General features: G+C 36.1%; 1 protein-coding gene across 6 annotated transcripts in view; it reads left to right on the top strand.

Moving 5' to 3' along the window:
- Nucleotides 1–24029, top strand: part of LOC106668129 (rap guanine nucleotide exchange factor 6) — a 283118-nt gene that overhangs the window by 51788 nt on the left and 207301 nt on the right. For all 6 annotated transcript variants that reach the window (XM_014396659.2, XM_014396650.2, XM_014396616.2 and 3 more), the window contains exon 3: nt 21318–21445. In XM_014396659.2, the coding sequence (XP_014252145.1) occupies nt 21318–21445 (128 nt within the window). The remainder of the gene's footprint in view (nt 1–21317; nt 21446–24029) is intronic.

Below are 24029 nucleotides of genomic sequence, written 5' to 3'. Positions count from 1 at the left end.
CACTTCTTTAAAAGAATTTTAGGAATACCATCAGGACCCATGCTACATGATGCATTCAAATCAAGAAGTTTTTTTCTTATAATCTCTGGATTAAAGTCGACCGAATTCACATCAACAGCCATCATTTTAATCATCCTCAAACGAGTTTCAGCTTCTCGTGCTGAGAGAGGGTATAAGAAACCCCAGTACACCTTTTTTTTTTGGTTTTTCACTGACCAAAATCTGGCTTTGCGGACAATTCTTAGTCGATTATTAAACAACAGATGGATAACAGGTCATTAATGGTAATTTAATTAGCTGAGGTATTTACAAAAGGAGTTTAGTCGTTTCCGACCATTTTGTCTGCCATTTCTCGCTGTAAATCTTATAGACGAGTTTCAGCTTCTTATGCTGTCAGGGTTGTAAGCAGGGCGAGACGCTGGCACTACCCTTGCACGGAAGATGGCTGGATGTCAAAACCCGTCTGTGTTAGATCATAACAGCAAGAAAATTATTGTAAAGAGAAAGCAAAACATAAATACTTAGAAAGAAAATTATTATTAAACTAACGTATTCTGGCGGCCTAAACATAAATCGTTTTGATAGAAAATACCAATAATTAATCTGACTGTCGTATTTTTGCTGCACATACTGGAAAAAATTACAAGTATTAAGTAAAAAGTTCATTCAAGCGTAAGAAGACTTCATTTTTTATTTTATTTAGTTTTTATTGTATATCGTGCATGAATTGTTGAAGATTAATTTGCGTCTGAACAGCTTCTTGTTCTTTTCAATACTTTTCACCAGTACAGGAATACATTAAAGTTAATCTAGGGATGATAAAGCGTATGTTAGTAAATAGTATTTCAGAACATGTTTAGTCATAGTAATTTCAAGGCCGTAGATCAACCGACAACATTCACTCAGAAACATTTTCTTTTTGTACAACAAGCACATTATAATAATATATTAACCTAATCTGTACCTCCGATTTCATTGAAATGTTTAAACATTTGTTAAACACGTCTTAATTTATTAAGTCGCTGTTCTTTGTGATGATAATGGATGGGTTATTAATTAAATGAAACGTATTGTGCTATTTGCTATTCAAAGAGCTTAGAGAGGCGTGTTGAGGATTACAAACATGTCTGTGATTTAACAGTAGATTTGAGTCTTCTCACTCCAAAGGGCCAGGTTTGGTCAGCGTGTTGCTTTAGGCCACAATCGGCACATTCCTTGTATTGATTGCATTCTCTACCTTTAGGAGACAGAGAATGTTGACCTAGGAGGGCAGTGAACGATAGACATTAACGGCTCTAAGGTGCATTTAAGTGTGTAACCGTCATTATCTTTTTATCTTTTTCTTTATTCCTGGTCATTAATGTACGCTAGGTTGTTTCTTTTATCTTTTAGATTGTCCCCTTTCCACCTACGCATTGAGAAAACGACTCCGCGAAAGAGAACGGAGACAGTCTTTCGGTCAGGGCCAAACTTGCAACTTTTAGATATTGTTCAGTTTAATTTTCCGAATGCAGTCCGACTTTCTCTTGTGCCAACAATCCAGAAACAATTCTATTCTTTGTTGGGGTTGGGGTTCAGGTTGATTTTTATCACCAGGCCAAACGATTATGCAGATTTAGAAAACTTCGACCAGTTTATTTGCGTTTTGGAAATCTCATTTCAAGATCTTTTCCTTCTTTTTTGTAGCGAATCGACAATCTGGTAGGCGTTCATACGTGCCAGATACTTTCACAGTCGGGAATTTACATAATGCTTTCTTTCATGGAGTCTAGACCTAACGATCTATTGTATGAATCCGGTTTTGATTTCCTCAACTCCAAAAGGTTTTATGATTTTTAATTACACACATCCTCAACTTTAATACTTGATCCATTAAGATTGACACAGATAGAATAAAAGTAGTCCGATTTTTGAATAGATCTCCTCAGCACTAAACGGAGAAAGGTATGATAAAATAACACACACACACACACACACACACACACACCAGATTTTTCCATGTTGTGTACGAGGGGAGGGGTAAACCTAAAATTACGTCGTTATCGGTTGTTTTGGTCTGTTTATCCTCGCTGAGTTTGTCTGACAGAAGCGTTTCGGAATTTAGCCATCTTCAGCGTAGGTTTAACGAAAAATGTTTCGAAAATTGTAAGTCGTAAAAGAAAAAACCGAAATGCGTCTGACAGACCACCCATCTCTAGTAATTTTGCAGTCAAAAACATGGCAAAGAGTTCTATTTGTCAATTAATATTCGAGTACAGTCTGGTGATGTCGATATGCCGAAACGCATCTGACAGACCTACTCAGCGAGGATAAGCAGACCACAATGATCGGTAATGATCAAATTTCATCCATAAGATAGCAAGTATATAGTAATTTCACTGTCTTTCAACGTGAGCTGGAATTCTACAAATTTTCTACTAAATAATGCTAAGTTGTCATTCTTGTATAACTTTTTACGACCCATTGGAAAGGATAGTCGATCGCGTATATTTCCGTTTCATATTATATAATTGTTACAAAGAAAATACATGTCTGAAAGTGTGTAATAATTTATCGGAGAGTACAAGTGCAACCAGGCCTTGTAAACTGTTCCGCGTTTTTTTTCCTTCCACATTTGTCCTCGTGTAGAAATTAAACCGCTTCCATTTTCCAGGGTGGAAGTACAGAGACTCCATGAGTTAAGTAAAAGTAAGGAATTTGTAATAAAAGAATAAAAAAATGCCGGTCATTTCCAGGGAAATATCTCATTAATTGAAGAATTTTTTATTCCCAAAAACCCAGAAGAAATTCACAATTTATTATGTTAATCATTTACTTTAGGGTTGTTGGGGTATCTAGCATGCGATTATAGCTGGATTGTTTGGTTGTACCCTAGGGTACAATACGTGAAAGTATTTCTAAGACGTAGTGAGAGTTATAACTTAGCGAGTTCCTGTTTTTTAGTGTTGTATGTAGATTCCATTTTAGTCTTTTGTAAATGTACAGTTAGCGTATATAAGAAGTGATATAAGATGAAGGTTTAGTGGCGTTATTATTCCACTATGGAGGGTTAAGGTTTATGAGTTTTTTTGTTTCAAATACATTATCTATAAAATAAACAATAAACATATATCTAGGCTGATTGATTTATATAAGCTTAAAACATATGTACAGTGATACTAAAACCTCTGCGGGTGATTCATAACCCCACACATGCACTCCGGTGTAGACAACTGTACAGGTAGAAATAATTGAATTTCGATCCGGTGTAGGTTACCTGAACTGGTTCGGGATACTGCGCAGTTTCATGGGAAGTAGTTGGCACTCAGGTTTCGGTTTATCTGTACAGGTACGGTGAAGGTAACTCTCGTTAGTGTATGGCTGATCTTATCCACCACCAGGGGATGTCACTAGGTTATTTCAGCCCTCAACGAATGCTTTTTATAAATCCATTCTTTCAAATAATATAGTGGAGTATTCGATATCCCTACACCACCCTGTAATTAATTGAGGGTTGATGTTGTATTTAATATCCTATCATCGGCCCTCACAATACATTTACGCTAATAAGTATGTTCACTTTCGATATAAACAACTAGGGAAACAAAAGGAGATATCTCTACTTACTGTATACAACAAAATCACTTTGTTTTACCAAAAAATTGGAACAGTGGGCCCAAAGACTGCTCAAGCACAATTACCATATCGGGTGGCTTTCCTACACGTTCTTTTTAAGGCACCCTTCAATAAGTGTGATACTTCAAGCAACCTTTCTCTATATACCGGAGACACGCTGGCTTTGGCCCTAAAGTCTCCGTTCATACTCGATATTCCACTTCCCTCTCACATTACACATTCACACTAATAAATACATTCACTCTTGATACGATACAGCAGCCCCGTTTCTTCCAAAAATTGGAACAGTGGGCCCAAAGACTGCTCAAGCACAATTATCATATAGGGTGGCATTCCTACTCTCTATAAGGAGCCAAGGAATGATATTAGTCAAATGAGACAGATTGAGCAACCTTTCAACATGGTGGACAAGCAAAGCGTGGTCATCCTCGCAATCGGTTAAGTTTGATCAGTCTTCATTGATTCAGTTTCGACCCATTGACTAATGACTCTGATACCCATTGGCGCCGCCTTTCCTATTGACCATATTTTTTATTTATTTTAAGGCTGATTTTTTTAATGCTTTATTCTGATTTAAAAGTGTACGTATATTTAAATTTGCGATATTCTTTCTTTGTCTGTTTTTATCAGACAGTTTGTTCCATTAATAATTTTAAAAACATTTCCTCTTGTAACGGCATGAGGTATTAAGGCGTCACAAATATTTTCAACGCTCTGGTTATTATACGGCGTCATATTCTCCTAGTCATTTATAATACATGTCACACCTCCGTGGTCGCAATGCTGATGCCTTATTTTTTGTTTGTATGCGGTGGGCGCAATAGGAAAGACTTATGGGAATTAAGAGGACGGGATAAAAATAACAGTTCAAATATCTAAAATCGTGACCGAGGAAAACATAAAACGCTAGTAATCCTGAAAAATATCTTTTGATAGAAAAGGCGTAGTTTTAATGGGGACAACTATCACGGATTCATCTCGGAAAGCGTTTATCGGAAGATTACATCGAGATGAGTTCGATGTAGGTCACGGACAAAAGTTAAAAAAAAATTAATGTAATGGTACTCTGAGGTGAAAAGATTGATGCAATGGGCGTTTCTTATTTCCCCCGAATTTATCATGCACGACCCAATAGTCCGGGAAACGGTTCGTGAAAAATGGTCTTCAATGTTAATTAATTTTCTTCTATGGCCGAAGGTTTTTTCCCTTTTCGTTTAATGCACTGGGTAAAATTCCAATTAGGAGACAAAGCTCGCCCCCGCCTTGACAGTCCTCTTTCCTGAATATTCATGACCGTATTACCTCTTTTGTACCAAGTTTTATGAGGATCGGCTTTTCTTAAACTGGTCGTGGTTTTTCTCAGAATGCAAATGATAAGTGAACAATGATGTCAGAGGAATCTTATTGTTTGTAAATCTGAATAGTTACGTTCTTTGATGTTCTTTTGATATTCATTATGCAACAGAAAGAACTATAATGTGTTATGGCAAAACTCAAACAATACACGTTCACCCAGATAGTTGACGACATACATGTCATAAGTAGATATCAACAACATTCCTCAATGGTAAATGTATTTTTCCCTAAGTACCCTATTTTGAGCTTTTTTTTCACAGAAAATAATGAAATAAAGTGAAGTTTATTCTCTTATATTGAGATTACATAAGGAGCAATTATAAAGATTTGGTCTTGACATCATAGTTTCTTTTTTTAATTTTTATTTTTTAAATTGTTTTATATATTATTATTACTACCTGTATTAATAAAATATACATCTCGTAATTTGAGGTTATTTACATATTTACATTTATACAATATGTATAACGTCTTTAGGGTAGTCGCCAACCATTGTCGGTCTCCCATACACCATAGTTGGTAATTTATTTAGATATTTATTTAGAAATCGTGAGATGCGGTCTGGTGTGATGTAGGTTTCAGAAAAACATTTTCTTTATCGTGCCAACGTTTCGATCTTTATTGAGATCATCTTCAGGGCTCAAAGTGTTTGTCTTCTGTGTAATTGTGCCATTCTTGCGTGTCGTGTCGAGAGTGGTTGGTATATAGTTGGTAATATAAATTAAGAAGAAAACAATGGGTATTAAAATATTAATTGAATTGTTTTTTAAAATTTACACGACATAAGATATGTATTTTTTAAAGCTGAAATATTTTCGTACATAAACGGCCAAAAGTGCACGTAGCAAAAATAATAGGCAAACAAAAGCAAAAGCAAAAAGCAAAAAAAATTGTTGTCATAAAATATGAAAATTTGGGTTTTCATATTTTTTAAACAAGTTTAATATTTTTAGAATAAAAAAATCCAAGGAATTTCATAAAAATTTCGTATACAAACTAATAGTTGAATACCTAATAACTAATACAATTCAATTAATTATTCAGAAATCGTGAGATGCGGTCTGGTGTGATGTAGGTTTCAGAAAAACATTTTCTTTATCGTGCCAACGTTTCGATCTTTATTGAGATCATCTTCAGGGCCTGGGATTTACGAACATTGTTTAAATGAAAACTAAAGTAAAACTTTCATTGAATATATAAAAAAATATTTTTTTGCATTGTATAAATTCACTTTTTTCCACATCCTACATGTTTTTGTTAAATTTAAACAATGTTCGTATATCCCAGGCCCTGAAGATGATCTCAATAAAGATCGAAACGTTGGCACGATGTAGAAAATGTTTTTCTGAGACCTACATCACACCAGACCGCATCTCACGATTTCTGAATAATCGTCGTCAAACGGTCACTAATCACCACACAATTCAATTAATATTTCAATACCCGTTGCTTACTTCTCAATTTAAATTACCAACTGTGGCGTAAACACAACATATTTTTTATTTACTTATTATGAAATCTCAATGTAAGAGAATAAATTTCGCTTTATTTCAGTATTTCCTGTGTTAACTGAAAATAACGTACTTTGGGAAGGATAGTCTCACCATTGAGGTATGTTGTTGACATGTACTTATGATGTGTATGTCATAAACGTATCTGGGTTCATGTGTATTATTTGAGTTTTGCCATAACACATTATTGATCTTTCTGTTGCATAATCAAATCAAAGACTTAAAATATAAGGTCTCATTACCATCTCGAATCCTCATCACTGAACAAAAAGTTATGGATGTCCTCTTGAAGTTGAGAGGTGGTGAACCTGCAGTTAGGTAGTTTCCCAATGTTTTTGCTCTGTTCATCCAAGTTGTTTTGGACTGTCAGACGAGTTATAATTTATTACTTAAGATCACTCTTATTCGTACATATAGCCAGGCTAAAATTCTTCGTAAACGACCAAACTACAAAATTATTAAATTGTCATCTCGTTTTATATTTAAGTGGACAAACCCTGTTAGATTATCGGACCACCCAGTTAATACCAATTACATAAAAATGGTGATTCACGATCGCGCTGTTTAGTCGAATAGCTTTCATCTTATTAAATAGTTAGTTGGTATGTCTGCGCGTGTTCAATAGAAACTGTTTAAATTGCCAGTCGCAACCGTGCTGTGTCGTTCATTTTGATCGTTTTTCGAAGTCTGTTAAGAGGTAACAGCATTGCCCGTGATTGAAACATCAACACAAAATTATTTTTTGTTTCTTAAATATGCTTATTTTTCATTAATTAAATTGAAAGTTAACACCGAGAAACTGAAACGTTTTATCAATTGATTTTAATTTTTTGGAGAAGGCATTTCTACTCGCAGACTGTTGTTAATTGTGTTATAATCCATTAAATGCTTTGACTATAAAATACATAGAAATAATTTGAGGTAGGGTGAGAATGTCAATTCGATTTTTTGATAAAATAATTCTACTCGCAGACTGATGTTAATTGTGTTATAATCCATTAAATGCTTTGACTATAAAATACATAGTAATATTTTGAGGTAGGGTGAGAATGTCAATTCAATTTTTTGATAAAATAATTCTACGCGCATACTGTTGTTAATTGTGTTATAATCCATTAAATGCTTTGACTATAAAAAACGTAGAAATAATTTGAGGTAGGGTGAGAATGTCAATTCACTTTTTGGATAAAATAGTTCTACACGCAGAATGTTGTTAATTATGTTATAAACAATTAAGTGCTGACTATAAAATAAATAGAAATAATTTGAGGTAGGGTGAGAATGTCAATTCAATTTTTTGATAAAATAATTCTACGCGCATACTGTTGTTAATTGTGTTATAATCCATTAAATGCTTTGACTGTAAAAAACGTAGAAATAATTTGAGGTAGGGTGAGAATGTCAATTCACTTTTTGGATAAAATAGTCCTACTCGCAGACTTTTATTAATTGTGTTATAATCCATTAAGTGCTTTGACTATAAAATAAATAGAAATAATTTGAGGTAGGGTGAGATGTCAATTTGGGATGAGATAATCCTAACCAGGGTGACATACCTACACCTCAATTTATTTCTATCGTTTTGATCTTAGTTTTCTATTTGTTGCAAGATCCAAAAATTATCATAGGTCAATTAAAAAAATATTTGTGTCGTTTCAAAATTGTAAAGAATAAAATCTCGATTATATTAAAAAACAATATTAATTATTCATAATTATGAACGAGGCGTTTAACGAGCTGAAAATTTTGCATGATAAGGTTTAGTTTATCTAAGTCGTTTTGTCGAAATGTTTAAAGAAGCAATAAAAATTATATTTACGTGTTATATTATAATTATGTACTACGTTTCCCCTAGTGTAAATGGAGATGTTTTATTCTGAAACGCCATGTTTAAAAAATTAAAAAATATAGAAGTATTTGGTTTTGTGTTCGACAATCTAAATCTTTCAAGAGTATGGCATGTGTTGGTCATGCATGAGTCCTTAATGAGGTGTACCATTGAAATGGGAAGAAAGTAAAAGCGTTTAAAGTAATTAACCAGCTACTGGTGATTAGTGCATTCTACCACTGTAAGAATTCCTTTTCTTTCTTTGTTTCTACAAGCTTCAACGATGCGGAACACTTTAAATCGTCTATTTTTCCTGTTGGGATTTTAAATATCACCGGATGGGCTGTCAGTTGATGAATTGTTTGGTGACATCCCTCCGACCCCGGTGGTTTTATCGCTTGTTATTATTTAACACCGACAAAAGGCGCCGTCCCCTTTACAAACGCCCAATTTCAACCTATTATATCGACCCTTGTTATTAAAGGAAATCGCATACAATAAGGTGGACCTCTTTTGAAAAATGACGTCAGGCCAAAAAAGTGTGTTTAAATCTACTTATTGATGCGGTGGTACACAGATCAGTTGCGAACAAACTATTTCAATACATTTTCACCTAGAATGCCCTTGGATGTCGTTCGATCAGCTTAAAGTATGGGCTTTTGTATAAATAGTTTTATTAGCACTAATGGTGGGTTGGGATTGAAGCATATGCTAGAGGTTGACGAAAAGTAAACTAGAGTATGGTTTAAAAAAATTGTAAGAAAACTAAATATATGATAGTTAAAAAATACTTCAAACATCATGAGCTCAAACATGATGCTTTTGCGATGTACAACGTAACCTTAGAAGAAATTCAACCACTGAAAGTGGGCCTCTAAACAAGTACCTTGATGAATTTGGATTCATCGGTATGCTATAATCACAGGGGTGAGACACAATAGCTCTTAAAGAGTATATTACACACCCCGAATGGTTCATCTACATCTTCATCTAAAAATAACAATGTGATAAATCGAGTGAAAGCACAACCAAGGGGCATGGTTCCAGGATACAAATGATCAGAATGCTGAGATAAAAAATAGATCCAAATAGCAAGAGCAACGTCTGTAAAAATGAAAGGTTTCTTCCCAGCGTAACTTAAAACTTGCTCTTGAACAGGTGCTTGGTCCGGTGTTGCATATTTTCTGTACAGTTATATGAAGTAGTAAAATAAGTATGTTAAGTAAGTAGAATCGAGTACCTTAAAACAAGCGCACATAATAAAATTGGGAGCATTTGAGATTTGGCTTGACTGCAGGATGCTTAAAATTTCATGGGATGATCACATCGTGGAGCACTTGCTCCGTCGCATGAAAAAAGAATTAGAACATGTCTTGTCCATCAAGAACAGAAGATTGAGCTATTTTGGCAATGCGAAGCGAAAGATATGAAATTTTACGATGATTATGCAAGGAAAAATTGATGGACCACTCTCAAGGGGATGTTGACTGGCCGATGTTGACTGATGTCGTTAAATGCCTTAATAAAGACAATTGATAAAACACCAGACGCACCAACCATAGAAAATGGCCGTAATTCGTGAGAGACAATACCAATGCAACAGGGTAGGATGACCAAATTAAGGGTTATCACAGCACACCTCAAAAGTCTTACCTTGTCATAAATTGATTCGAAAATTCGTTTAAAATAGTGAGTTTCCAATTGTATCTATGTGGCTAAATAGGGAGATTCCCAAACGGACTACTTAACTGATTTTCCTGGATAATTTATGAGGATACGTCAGAGTCATTCTATCTTATGATGAACCTGCCAGCCTTAATCCACGCAACGTGTCTTTTATAAATTTATAGTTTGGTCGTTGCCGAGACTGATCACGGAAAATGGCCGAAAGTGGCGTCTGCATGCCGCCAACGAGGGTAGTCAGACTATAGGATGACCAGAATAGGTAGATTCCCAAACGAACTAGCTTAACTTCTGGTTGTCCTGGATCATTCATGAGAATCCGTCAAAGCCACTCCATCTTATTCTGAGGTTCTTCTTCATTTACCCCCGAGAAATTAATTTTATCAGTTTACAGTTTGGTCGTTTCCGAGTCCGCCTGAAAAATAACGTCAACGAGGAAAGCCAGGCTATGATGACAAGAAACGACCAAAGTACAGGCCCATCACCCCATTGGACCCCAAGAACGTCATAATATCAACATACATTCCTCTACATTCTTGATTTATCAATTGTACCTATCTGGTTGAATAGGGAGATTCCAAATCGAACTACCTTAACTATTGATTGTCCTGGATCGTTCATAACAACCCGTCAGAGTCACTCCATCTTTTGAGGTGGCACTGTTTACCCTCGAGAAATTAATTTTACCAGTGTATAGTTTGGTGGTTTCCGAGTCCGCCTGAAAAATAAAGTCAATGAGGAAAGTCAGACTAGGATGACAAGAAACGACCAAAGTACAGGTCCATCACCCCATTGGACCCCAAGAATCTTACAGTGTTTTAAGATGTATAGAGGTCATATCAGCCAAGGTTATTGCGTCGTATGGATATTGGGTTGGAATGATAGGTCTTCTTCTTTCATATTCTTAAAGTTCTTTCATATTTAATTGAAAATTATACCAAAACAAAACCTGATTTTTTATAGGTTCATTTAAGTTATTGGACTTTTTACATTTCCCAATATTCATATCAATTTGTCAAACCGTTCCGTTTGATAATTTAACGGTTCGTACAGTTCGTCATGGTTTTGAAAGGAAGACAACGATAACGCCGATTGGGTTCCTGTTCAATGCGAAATCTGCCTTTTCCTAAATGAATGGCATTGATTAATTTTCGCATTTCCAATGTTGTCACTACGGATGAAATATGCGGTCATGAATTCGCGGACGAATCCTCTCATTTCGCAAACCCATTCCAACAAACCCGTTTGTAATTAATGCTAGCAAGTACTCCAATCAAACTGCTATTGACCGTAACATCGATCTAAGACTTATTAAACCTGCTGTTGAAAGGGGGCTAATTATTATAGGGTTTTTATTTTACTCCTATTTTCCGTTTTTGTATAATTTTTATAAGCGGTATATATCTTGATAAAAAATAATACGGAAAATTGTTCAAATTTTTTAAAATCATAAGATATTTATCATTCGTCTTCGTTTGGACATCAGAATTTTTACTGTTTATTCATTGCACTGATAACGATCAACTTCATCAATTCAACTGTTGACAGTCGTTTATCAGATGATCGAATCTTTATTATTTTTATATGTGTGGTGTTTAGTGACCGTTAGTCAATGATTTATCGTGTCAACGTTTCGATCTTTATGGAGATCATCTTCAGGGCTCAAAGTGTTTGTTTTCCTTGTAGATGTGTCATTCTTCTCTGGAATGTTGAGAGTGCACGACAGACAAGAATGACACATCTACACGGAAAACAAACACTTTGAGCCCTGAAGATGATCTCAATAAAGACCGAAACGTTGACACAATAAATAAAATGTTTTTCTAAAACCTACGTCACACCAGACCGCATCTCACGATCTCCGCATAATCATTATTTTTATATTTATATTTTTGTTTCCAACTTGTTAATCTCACTGTGAACAAGAGCGCACAGAATTATACTTTCTCCATCTAATTCCAAGACGTAAGATTACAATCGGAGTTGGCGTTTGTAAATGATGCCAGCATAATTATCCAGCGAAAGCTTTTTATATCTCATTCATCACTAATCGAAACAGTTAAAAAAACCGTAATCTCAGAAAGTCTATATTGTTACGTAAGAAAAAGTATGGGATATTTTTTCTTATGAAATAGCGATAGTATGAATATCGACCTCATAATAACAGATAGAAGATTTGCCCGTCGATGTTGAATAATTTTCGACATTTATTGCAATGCGTCAGTTATACTACTCATCCGTAAGATATTCGAACGTAATATTGATAATTCTTACTTGAAATTCTGCTCATTGTTGAAAGTCAGTAATCTGATTTTTGGACTTATTCAGGGTGATTCGCTATTCGTACAATTTCGCTTCTACAACTCAAATGAAGCAAAAAGTTCGTGTGAACCATGGCCCAGATTCTCGACCCCTTTCAACTTTTATGATGGTGTGTTGAATTTGGTTGTTCACCATGTTTATTGTCTCTTTTTATGTGTTTCTTTCTTTTTGTGCTTTTTGTATTATCTTAAAGTGGAGAGAATAAATTTTGCCCAGGACAATATGTTGAATTACTAGATTAACCCAACCAATTTCCCCTTTTTCACATCGTAACCACTTTTTTCCCATTTAGCATGAAAGTTCTGTATTTTGGTTCGATGTAATTAAAGAAAAGGGTATAGCTCTACCGAAAATTTTTCCAATGAGGTTGCAAATTTAGTTTTTGAAAGATTTAGGGTCTGTTTTTTACTACATATTACATTGCAATTACTAGAACTACTACTACTAGTGCTCGAGGATCACCCATCTCGGGTATTGGCAGTCAGGGGCAATACTCGGTCGTATCGGTCCAGCCACCGATGTTGAGCTCCGGGTGCTATCATCAGCTAGGTCGTGTCAGCATCCAACGCATGGAGTCCCTAAATCCATTCACACTCTCATCATTTACATACTATTCACTCAATTAGGGTGGTGGAGTTACCCGTTACTCCATCTACCCTCTTAAACTACACATTCACACCAATAAATACATTCACTTTCAATCCACGCTAGGGACACAAATCCACCGTTTTGCCGAGAGTCAAAGATGTAGATTCTTTAAATGTGTTCTGTGTGACCACCAGAGATTTGACGTGCCCACCATGTACTTCTACAGTGTTGATTCTGCCTCGACAAATTGACTTAAAACCCTCATACTTAACGCAAAGGGTCTTAACATAATGTTTAAACGATTGCGACGGTCTAAGATCACATTGACAAACAAGAGAAGACTTTTGACCTGCTGTGTCAGATTTAAACTCTATGCGATTTCTAAGCGTTCCAAATTTAAACAAATTCAATCCTTGTCTGCTTTTTCCAACCTCACCATCCATACCGACCTAATGTTCATACTATCTCTCATTTGGATTTATCACAATCCCGCTACAAAAAGTTTCATTCTAAACTATCCCATCAATCCTATTCCTGTGTCAAAAACCTTTCTCACTTTTACCCGATAATCTTGCGACAACCTCACTGCTTGACTTCGATTCCATAGGATAGAGGCCATCGATCTCATCATGCTATAGATTATATGTATATTATCTAATTTACTTATTGTTAGTTCAGAGTAGCTTGGTTCTTTATAATTATTTTGGTATGCTTTCGTCGCTGTTTAGGTCTGTTTCAGTGGATGTTCTCTCAATTGAAAACGACGCAGATCCCTGAAAATGACGAAAAACCGAAACGCACCTGCTAGGCCAAAACAACAATAGGTAGGCTGCAGATTCATTACCCTTAAGTCCCTAAGTGGAGTTCTAACATTAAAGCAGTTAGTATGCCCTCTATTGTGCTTATGGCTGAAATAGGAGTCCCACAATGTAGCGCCTTAGGTCCGTTGTTGCAGTATACTCTGCCGAGGCTTTAGGGCATCTAACCTCTCGTTTTAGCCAGGATAACGGATCTGGGTTCGAATTCCATAAAGTGTAAAGTGGTTTGACCCCTTGTACGCGACATCCAATGGATATTTGTACGTGGATCTGCTGATACCCTTTCCCATCCTGTGCTTACAATGCAATCCTTGTCCTCAGCCTATCCTGCTGGTCTTTCAGGCGCTATTCGGTATTTTGTATTTTTCAATGATAGGTTTTTGCATTGTTCACATTAGGACTCAGTAACAAAATACTATACATAACCATCGAAATGCGGCTGACGAACAAAACCAACGACGATACACAGACTAGGATGACCAGAAATGACCATATTTCACGTTCATCAACCTGCAGACTTCAAGAATCTCATATAATCATAAATTTTTCTGTAATATTATTTCTCGTTTGGCAATTTCTGTCTATCTGACTAACTAGGCTCATTCCCCGATGGTACAAGTTTGAGGACAGAGTCACCCATCTTCTGCTGAGGAGGTCATCGTTTACCAACAAGAACTTTATTTTAATTATGTTAAATGTATTGTAAAGGGGTTTGACGTCCGCGTATAGTATGATGTCCCTTATGATGTACTGATCCTTTTTTCATCCTGACACTGCTGTTTTAACATTTCTTCCAATTCCGATCATAAGATAATGAAAACCTTCAAAATATTTTGGGTCTAGCCAAGCCTTCCAACCTCGATCGATTCGAGATAGGCCTTATCAAGTTAACAGTTTTTTTTAATGAGGGAAGTGCTCTGCGATATGCTCTCAGAGGGACTAGCTTTTATTGAAGAATGTATGTTCATCGTGTGTGTGTGTGTGTGTATATGGTGGTTCTTTTCCTTTTATTCATTAATGTCATGTGTATACAGGGTGTCCTTTTTAGATGATTAAACGCTATAAAAATAATAATAAAATAAAATTATGTGTTTAATATTTTTTAGCTTAGTTTCAAATTTTTACCTTTTTAGGAGAAAAATTATACAGGGCACCTTAAGTTCAACTTCAAAATTTCAAATACGACCCTATATATCATGACACATTATTTTAAAGGACTTTTTAACTTAAATTGGTTATTATTAAAATTATATTATTAATCACATTTCATGTTCGAACTGCCTGCCGAATTTTGAAGTTGAACTGGATATGTACCCTGTGTAACTTTCTCCAAAAAAAGGTAAAACATTGAAACTAGATTAAAAAATATTAAACACTTTTTTTAGTGTCATTAGTTCAAAAGAAATTCAACCGGGCCATCTAAATAGCGGCCCTGTGTATATTAAGGGTAGATTTTGGCCAGAGGGAAATAAATAGGATTTCGTGTCTGATCTTGATAATTAGTTAACTAGTTTCGGCCGGTCGGCTTTGTGGTTTGATCCATAACAATCCACGAAGCGTTTTGCCTCCGTCACGTGACACATCCGCTGAACTGTCGAATTGTTTAAAACTTTTAACAATAGGCCGCCGAACATATCTTTGAAAGTCCCGAAAAGGGTTTCGATCGGTAATGGACACATTTGGATTTGAAAGGAATTTCAATCACTTCCTTTTTGTGCTTTCACTCCCGGACGTAAGCACACCTATAATCTGTTGATTTGGACTGCATTACCCACGGCCCACCCCGCATAGGAACAGTCCCATTGTACAACAATTGAAAAACACAATTTTTGAATAAGTTACATGTACTATTTCAAACATACTCCAGCGCTTTCTCAACACATTGCAAATCTCTACTTCAAGGCCAGCGGGTTAATGAAAATTTAAAAATCTTGTCAAAATATAATTGCTGTTAATTGAACTTTAAGTTAATTTAGATGTTCAAAAGATGTGAAAGAATTGATTCGTTATTGAACATAATATGCAAAAGATGAAACTACTTTTATAATTATCTAACGTATTTATAGGTATATCATATATTTCATTCCTAAAGCTCACAAACCTCCCAACCAAACGCAACCTTCAGACCCATCAGCCTTCTTCCGGCAATGTCCAAAATCCTCGAAGACTCCTTTTAAAGCAATTAACCTCCATTCTAGATACCCTTTACAATTCCCTATCACCAATTCTGCTTCCGCCTACTTCATTCACTATCTAACAAGGTTTCAGAGATGTCAACACCATCTTTTCTGTCCTAGAGTACTGAGAATATTGCTTGGGTGCGCCCTAGATGTAACTCAGGCTTTTCATAAGATTTAACATTCGGGCAGGCTTTATAAATTAAGCTACCCACTCTTTATTATCTTATCCTGAAATCCTACCTAAGACCGCTGCTTCAGAGACAGGTGCGGCAACGTGTTCTCGGAAATAAGACCGACTTCAAGGGCTTTGTTAGCCCATCCTTTAATCTATACTGCTGACCTACCTGAACACCCCAATACCATCGTCACTTACGCTGACGTGGAATGCCCACACAAGACTTAAGAGACAACATCTTGACAGAAGACTTGGACAACTACGAAGATTACTTGTAAGATCGAAATCCGTGTTGCCGGTCGAAACTAATCTAACCTACTAAAGACTTTACTGAACCACTTTGGACATACGGAATGGAACTGTGGGGTTCTGCCAAACTAACCAACATCCACTGCGTTCTTAGAGAAATCCTTATTACGTCACAAACCTCACCATTCCTTTTGTCCCGATTCCAAAAGTTCCATACGATACGACCTAACCCTACTGTCGAGCCCTGTACACATCCAGAGAACCAGGGTACCTACCCACTACGTCGTCTTAATCGGATGACCCCGGAGACCACCTTGCCACCTAATCACTCTGAGTGTCAGCAACGGCTGGTTTCTTATGGCATATGTTCTCAGGGGTGCAGTGCTGGCATTAGTGTTAGTGCTACGACGTGTGAAAAAACAAACTGTGATCACATTTGTAACATGTACAACTAAAACAAAAACTTACATATTTATATTATTTATAAAGACATTAAAGATATTATTTTTTAAATTATATTATTAGAAATTCAGATTGTAAATTATTATATTTTTCATTCATTCGGACTAGTTTGTTCACTAATTTTAGACATAACGTAGGGCATAATGGAAATATTTACACATGCTTTTTTTTTGTTTTTTTGTTAAGAGGCGTTTATGTAGGCCATTGTATTGTGAGGAAGTGCTTGTACCTCACGACGTCGTGTCGCAATCCCGGCGGGTCTTGCACAAGGAGTGGGCAAGACCATGCCGATCGGGAGTACGTTTCTTTCCAGTGGCCCTTCACTGACCCGGGCCTCGCCGACAATCGTCTTCCGAACGTGAAAATAACACGGTGTCAAAGCCTGCAAGACATCGAGTCGGAAACAGTGGTGCAATCTGCAATGCATGCTGTGACAGATGCTTAAAAAGAGAAAGAAAAAAAAGGATTTTCCCTTGATTATCTCCCGAATTGTTCATCGCACAAGGGTAAAGATAAAAGACTTAACTTTCAGATCTTTTGGTATTCGGTCGATTTCATCTTTTCATTGACTCACGTGTTGACAAATAAATACGGCGGATTGTTTATTGAGAGTTTAACGTATTGTGTGTGTGTATTTGTCTAAAAAATTGGATAATGACACATTACCGAAGTTGTTAAGACATCGTACCCCGGAAAGTAACAGTTATGCATTACTTAATGTATGGTGTCACATGTGTCACATTCGTTAAAAAAGGAAAACAAAAATCTCGTTTTATCCTTTCACTATTTCTCTCCCTTACTCGTTCTCTTTATCGATTTGCAATGTTAGAATTATCGACCACCTTTACACTCACGAACACTGGATCAAGGTATAGTCTTGAAGAAAAAAGCATTTTCAGATGGTCAAATTGGACCAAATTCTGCGACTACAAATGAAACATTAACATTCTCTTGCTCCGTACTCTCTCTCTCTCTCTCTCTCTCTCTCTCTCTCTCTCTCTCTCTCTCTCCGTTCCTCTCGCGCCCGCCCTCTCCCTCTCTTTACATATTTTCAATGCTAGAGTTATGGACCAATTTTTGATTCACGAACACGGATCAAGGTATGGTCTTAGAAATAAAAGCAAATTGATTTGTTACTGCCAAGCTTTCTACCTATTTTAAGGTGATCTTCAGGGCAAAACAATCTTAAATATGTCTACAGATTGGCATATTTAAGTTATTTACGGCGACTGTAAGCCCTTGACAATGTTAGGAGTCGGTCTTGAAGTAAATTTGAAATAGCCCGAAAAATTTTTAAATATGTCAATGTGTAGGCATATTTAGGATTGTTTTGCGCTGATGATGACTTTTGAAAGAGGTCGAAGGCAGTAACAACTGAATTTGCTTTCTTCTTCAAAACCATACCTTGATCCAGAGTGTTCGTAAATGAAAAAGTGGTCGATATTTATAATGCTGAAAACAGAAACTTAATATATTTCCTTATGTACTGCCAAATATAAAGCTGAAAGCTTGGCGAATGAATTAATTAATGGAGTGTGTATTAATTAAAGGAGCACATACCAAAGTATAATCCAATTTGTTCCATAACGGAGATTATCCGTTTACTGAAGATGGTGAAATGTCCAAACGTGACCTACAGACCAAAAACAGCGAAGACGGGCAGACCAAAATGATCGGAAACGACTAAACTACAATTCTTCTTAAGCCATAAGGACAAGTTATCTCACAATACAAGTTCCTTCCACCCAGCAGATAAAAAACAAATCACATCAACTGAATTTGTTTTCTTCTTCATGATCATACCTTGAACCAGTCTCTCTCTTTATTTCATTCTCTCCCGCTCTCTCTCTTAATCTCGCTTTACTTCCACTTTCTTCTCACTCTCTGCCACTTACTCTTTTTTTCCCATCCTTTCTCCGCTTCATCTGTTAGCTTTCTCTATTCTGTGCATCTCTTTCTATATATATTTTTATCTGCTTTCATCTATTTTTTTATGTTTAATTTGTAGTGTTTCTGTCTCCTACGTTAATGTAATCGTGCTCCTTGAGACCAAATCTTGCGTGACATTCTATTCTCTTGGTGCAGCTGTATGTTTGCGTACAATTGCCAGTTCATGGGCATTAGATTAGATATATAGAAGCCGGCCTCTTTACGCCCTGTGCACCAGTATTGGTCTTTTATGCATCTCAATTTTTTTAATCTCGAGCTCCTCGTTAAGCTTGAGACTTTTTACCAGACCCCAAAGCTTTTGAAGGGCAATCTCAGCCTGCATAGCTCTACGCACCAACAGAGGACATGTTCCGCAGTTTCTTCTTCTTATTGGCAATATGTTTCTGCCTGTTCTTACAGGCTTGTTTCTGCCACTCCAAGTCTGTACATATGCCTCCTGAGTCTGCAGTGTCCAGTTAGCAGTCCAACTATTATTCTAATCCTAGCACGTCCTAGATTTAGTAGATCTGCCGTCTGCAGTGGCCATTTAGCAATTGAACTATTATTCTAGTCCTAGCAAGTCCTGTATTTAGTAGATCTGCAGTTAGTTTCTGCAAACCTTCGATAAATTTTTTCGCATGCCTCTGTCCCGATTCATGGGCTTATTTACATAGTTTTCTATCTTTAACTATTGTTTGACTAAATGGTAAATGAACGGTTATCATGAAATGAACCCCTTAACTCGAAGAATAACAGACAGGTCTTGAAAAAGCATCCTCTTTAAAGACAAATGACGAAACTCCCAATTGTGAAAAAGGCTCTAAAAGAGATGAGGGTGATAGTTCGGGTCGGAGAAGCTCCAAAGCCACCATCACAATAGCCAATCTTTCAAGGATAAATTACAAAGAGCCTGTCCAAGGGTGGCAGCCCTTTTCACAATTTTCGAAAGTACGAGCTGAGGGGGGAATCGATCCTGGATTTGCTCCAGATCGGTTTTCGATGTCTATTACGACATGTGTAAATTCCTGTTGATGATGTTTATGTTTTTATACATGATTTAATGTGCTATCGCCTTATAAATAAAATCTTTATACCAGTTGAGATTCTATTAACGTGTTATGTTTTTGCAAAAAGAATTTTCATTCCGTTCATTGCAAATTGCAAAGTAATTGGTATGTAGTAGAAGAAAGAATTTTAATTTTTTCTCGTATTTCTCACATGCTATCGTACATAATTTCTACAAGCATTGTCGTAGTTTCCCAGAGTATTTACGAAGGTCAATAACACTAGGAAGACGCCACAAAAACCGGCGATTACAACTCGCTTAGCATTGACGCGTCTATTTTTCCATCATGTAACGAGCCACCGTTTTCAATTTTTCTGCAGGGAGCTTTCTTCCAATAAGGAATATCACGAAAAAACGTTCTTTTCGTCGGTGGCTCTAATCTGTTTCTAACACGCAAACTGTCTTTCAACCACGTTTTCTAGATAAATATTCGGATCTCGTCGATATTCACGTGAAAGCTGCCGTATAACTTACCGATCTTCCCGGATCGTAAATATTTTATATTTTTATATTCAACAGTTAACAATAACCTCTTATGATTAAGTCGTTATGCTTTTTAAACTAAGCAAGGAGTATAAGTTCGTTTCTTGAACCAAATATTTCAGAAACAAGCTTCTCTAACTTTGCATTCGCATTATATTACAAAACTCATTTATTTATTTTTATTTTTAGTTTAGTAGTTTTAGAATCGGCAAACCACATTGGCCATTGCTAGTCATCTCTTTCTTATCTTTGCATTTCTTTTCTTATCTTTTTCGAAAAACTTACTTTTTTTACTGTTTTATGCTAAGATGATGTTTTACGATATAACCAACTATCTCTTTTATTTACCCCATTGCTAGCTTCTCTGTACCTCAGGACCTCGTCATTGGTTTATAAAATACACAGAAACACAAAGACAAGATAAACACATGATGGTCTGGGCAGCATTCGAACTACCCTAGAAAACTTGATATCCCTCGCGGTAATTGGGGATAAACCCTGCCAATCACGATAATAAATTATATACACACCATAAATCATTCATACTACCCCAGGATTATTGATGTTATATGTTATAACGATAACTGACTCTCTGTTCTGTTTATCTTATTGCTACCTTTCTGTACCTCAGCGCCAATTTAATTGTGGCTCAAACATCGCAAATAACGAACACATTCAAAAACATATCTAAAACAATTGTCTGCCTTGCATTCACTATACCAAAGTACTCGGTAAGCCTTGCCATTTACGCTAATAAATTACATACATACACCACAAATCATTCACACTACTCAGGGTACTAGATGTTCTTCAGGGCAATTGGGGATAAGCCTATCCATTCACGCAAATTAATACATTTATAAAAAAAAATACATGAAGGTACATAGATCCATACAATTAACAATGTTATAGTCCTGAAATATTGGAATAGCGATAAAAAAAAATTATGAATAGCATAGTAGATTTCATACAACTTAAAAATAATATTTATTCCATTATGTGTTTTTTCTCTCAAGTAAATAGCGTTGTTAACGTTTTCTTTTCTGTTCCAGGATCTACAGATTATCTACTATGGATTGCACGGCCTGGAAGCCCTATCTCATTATAGAGATTCAGTTCTAAGGTCTCTATGTAAAAGCGTCCGTTACGAAAGACACTTAGCCAACGACGTTCTATATTAGTAAGTGTTTACTTATAAACAAACTTGATTTAAACCAATTTGTCCAGGTTGCCCTGAAGGGCTAGGACGCTGTAATTCTTCTTCTTTTAATAACAATGTAATTTTATTGTGGAAAAAAAGCGTTTTGGACAATATTGATAAAAAATATTGGTCGTTTTTATCATTTTGGTTTTTCTATCCTTGTAGTTTTGGTATGTCAGAAGCGTTTCAGCAATTTCTGTTTCTTAAGCTTTTTAAGTTTAAGTTTTTCGGTGCCTTTCCCTACTTATAACCCTGACGTCTACCGAAGGCGAGACACCGAAACGGGCGAGAATAGGCAGACAAGTTTCAGGGGAGAACCGAACCTACGGGTTCATCACCTCCCAGGCTTTTTGCCTATTTAAGTTGGTTTGGGTCGGTGCCTCACCTTGCTTACCAATGACGGACACTGACGTCCGCAGCAAACAACTCACCGAAACTACTGGTTATCACCCCACAGGCTTTTCGCTCAATTCAGTTGGCTGTTTATAAAACCTCGCTTATATCCCCGACAGACCACTGATGACCGTTGGATATCAAACGCAGACCTCATGAGAAAATCCAACAATAGGCAGACTAGGTTCTGGGGAGAACCAAACCTACTGGTTCATCACCTCCCTGACCCACCACATACCTCATAAGAAAACCCCTCAATTTATTAAATATTTACGTACAATTTTTGAAAATAAGATAAGTAATAAAAAGTTTTTATCAGAACATCACTTTCCTGCATGTTGACAAATCTGACAGTTAATTTTAAATTAGATCTAAACGTTTTTCTCTATCTAAAAGATTCTATAACTCTGAAGAATGTGATATAATGACCAACAGCTAAGGAAGAAAACTTTCCTTCTGCTTCTTTCTCATTTCTTTCTCTTTTCTTTCTTCTTACTTATATTTTGTATAATTATTCGGATATAAGCCTCAAATGAATTTAATTATGGTATTTAATTGTAGAATGATTTTTTTTAAATTACGTGAACGAGCTTGGTAATTTCAACCCCGATGCATGCGAAATTTAACAACTCACATTCAGTGCGCATTCACGCAAATAAATACATTCACACCTATATACATTGCATTAATTAGTAGAATAGATGGAGTACTCATCATTCCTCATTGACCTGCATATAATAACAAACTAATGACAAGCATTTTGCCTCTGTAAATAGCTAGGAATCGATGATTTATATTTTTATATACCATATTTTTTTTTAACCGAACGGTTTGAATATAACATTTATGTCGTGGGGATCTGCCAAATAATTGACAAACCCCGCCCTGTTTCCGATTCAATTATTTTTAGAACACTGTCAATAATTCAACTATGAGTTATTGTCCGATTGTGACTTCCTGCCGGTTGTCGGGCTATTTCACAGTGGGTCTCAAAAGCTCCGTTGTTCTCAAATTTATTTAATTTAAATTTAATTGTTTTAATTAGGTTGTGTTTGTTTCTGCATCGGACTGGCGACAGATAGTTCTCAGCGGAGTTATTTCATGTTATCAGTGAAGCATGAGGCATTTTCATTCAGTTTCATCTATCCTTTGTTGTTTAGTCATTTTGGTCTGTGTCGCCATGGTGTTTTGTCCTGTCTGACGCTTTAGGCCAAAATGGAAAAACGTGAAAAACGAACATGTCCATCTCCCTTCAGGGTTTTTCCTCGAAACCGTTTAAGACCCTATACAAATTTCAAATACCAATATTTCATCTTTCTTGTTAAACAATGAACATCATCCTCTATCGATTCAATTAATTAGAAATGTTATAATTAGAGTCTTGAGCATGAAGTACCCTAGACATATTTAAGTTCTAGACTGAAAGAGTCCATTCAAACAATTTTAACCTTTATTCCCTCTTTTTCTCGCAAAGTGCTCTGTCCATTAAAACTGTTCTAAATTCATCAAGGACAATTTCTAAGGTCATTGTTAGTTTAAAACAGGAAAAGAAGCCTCATTGGTCATTACAGTCCAATATTTTTGCTACCTTGTTTGAGTTAAACAGCTAGAGGTTATCACAAAAATCAATTTATATTTATACGAAAATAATAAAATAACCACAACACGTACTTTCTGTTCTCATGGAACCCCTAACCGTCTAAACCAATCACAGCTGAAGTTTCACAGGGTAGTATCCTGGGGCCTTTCCTTTGTCTCTTATACGATCTTTTTTTCTTATACTTACTACTTACCAAAATTCCACAACAAATGGTCAGGGCACGATTCGCTTACGATTTAGTTACTCTTGTCTCAGCTAGTTCATGTAAGAAGGCACTAATGTGAAAATTTTTCTACATGATGCAGGTGCTTGTTTTAGTTAGCAAGTCAACACTGCCAACATTCATGTACAGAGGAAACCGATCGATCAATGCTACCGATCTGTACTGTTTGTTGTATGTCATCTATGATATCAAGCCTCTGATCCTATCTGCAGCGAGAATAATTTAAATCTTTTAGTCAAACAAGTGCAATAAGGATTTGTTCTTGAAATTGTGAAGTACATCTTGGAGTAAGTAAGTAGGGGCTTTCCCTATGATTTGAACTGTACAAATCATCTTGAGCCTTGCAT

This window comes from Cimex lectularius, unplaced genomic scaffold, assembly GCF_000648675.2.
Source record: "Cimex lectularius strain Harlan isolate CLEC.00 unplaced genomic scaffold, Clec_2.1 scaffold187, whole genome shotgun sequence".
Classification (NCBI taxonomy): domain Eukaryota; kingdom Metazoa; phylum Arthropoda; class Insecta; order Hemiptera; family Cimicidae; genus Cimex; species Cimex lectularius.
This window is presented reverse-complemented; position numbering and strand designations above follow the sequence as displayed.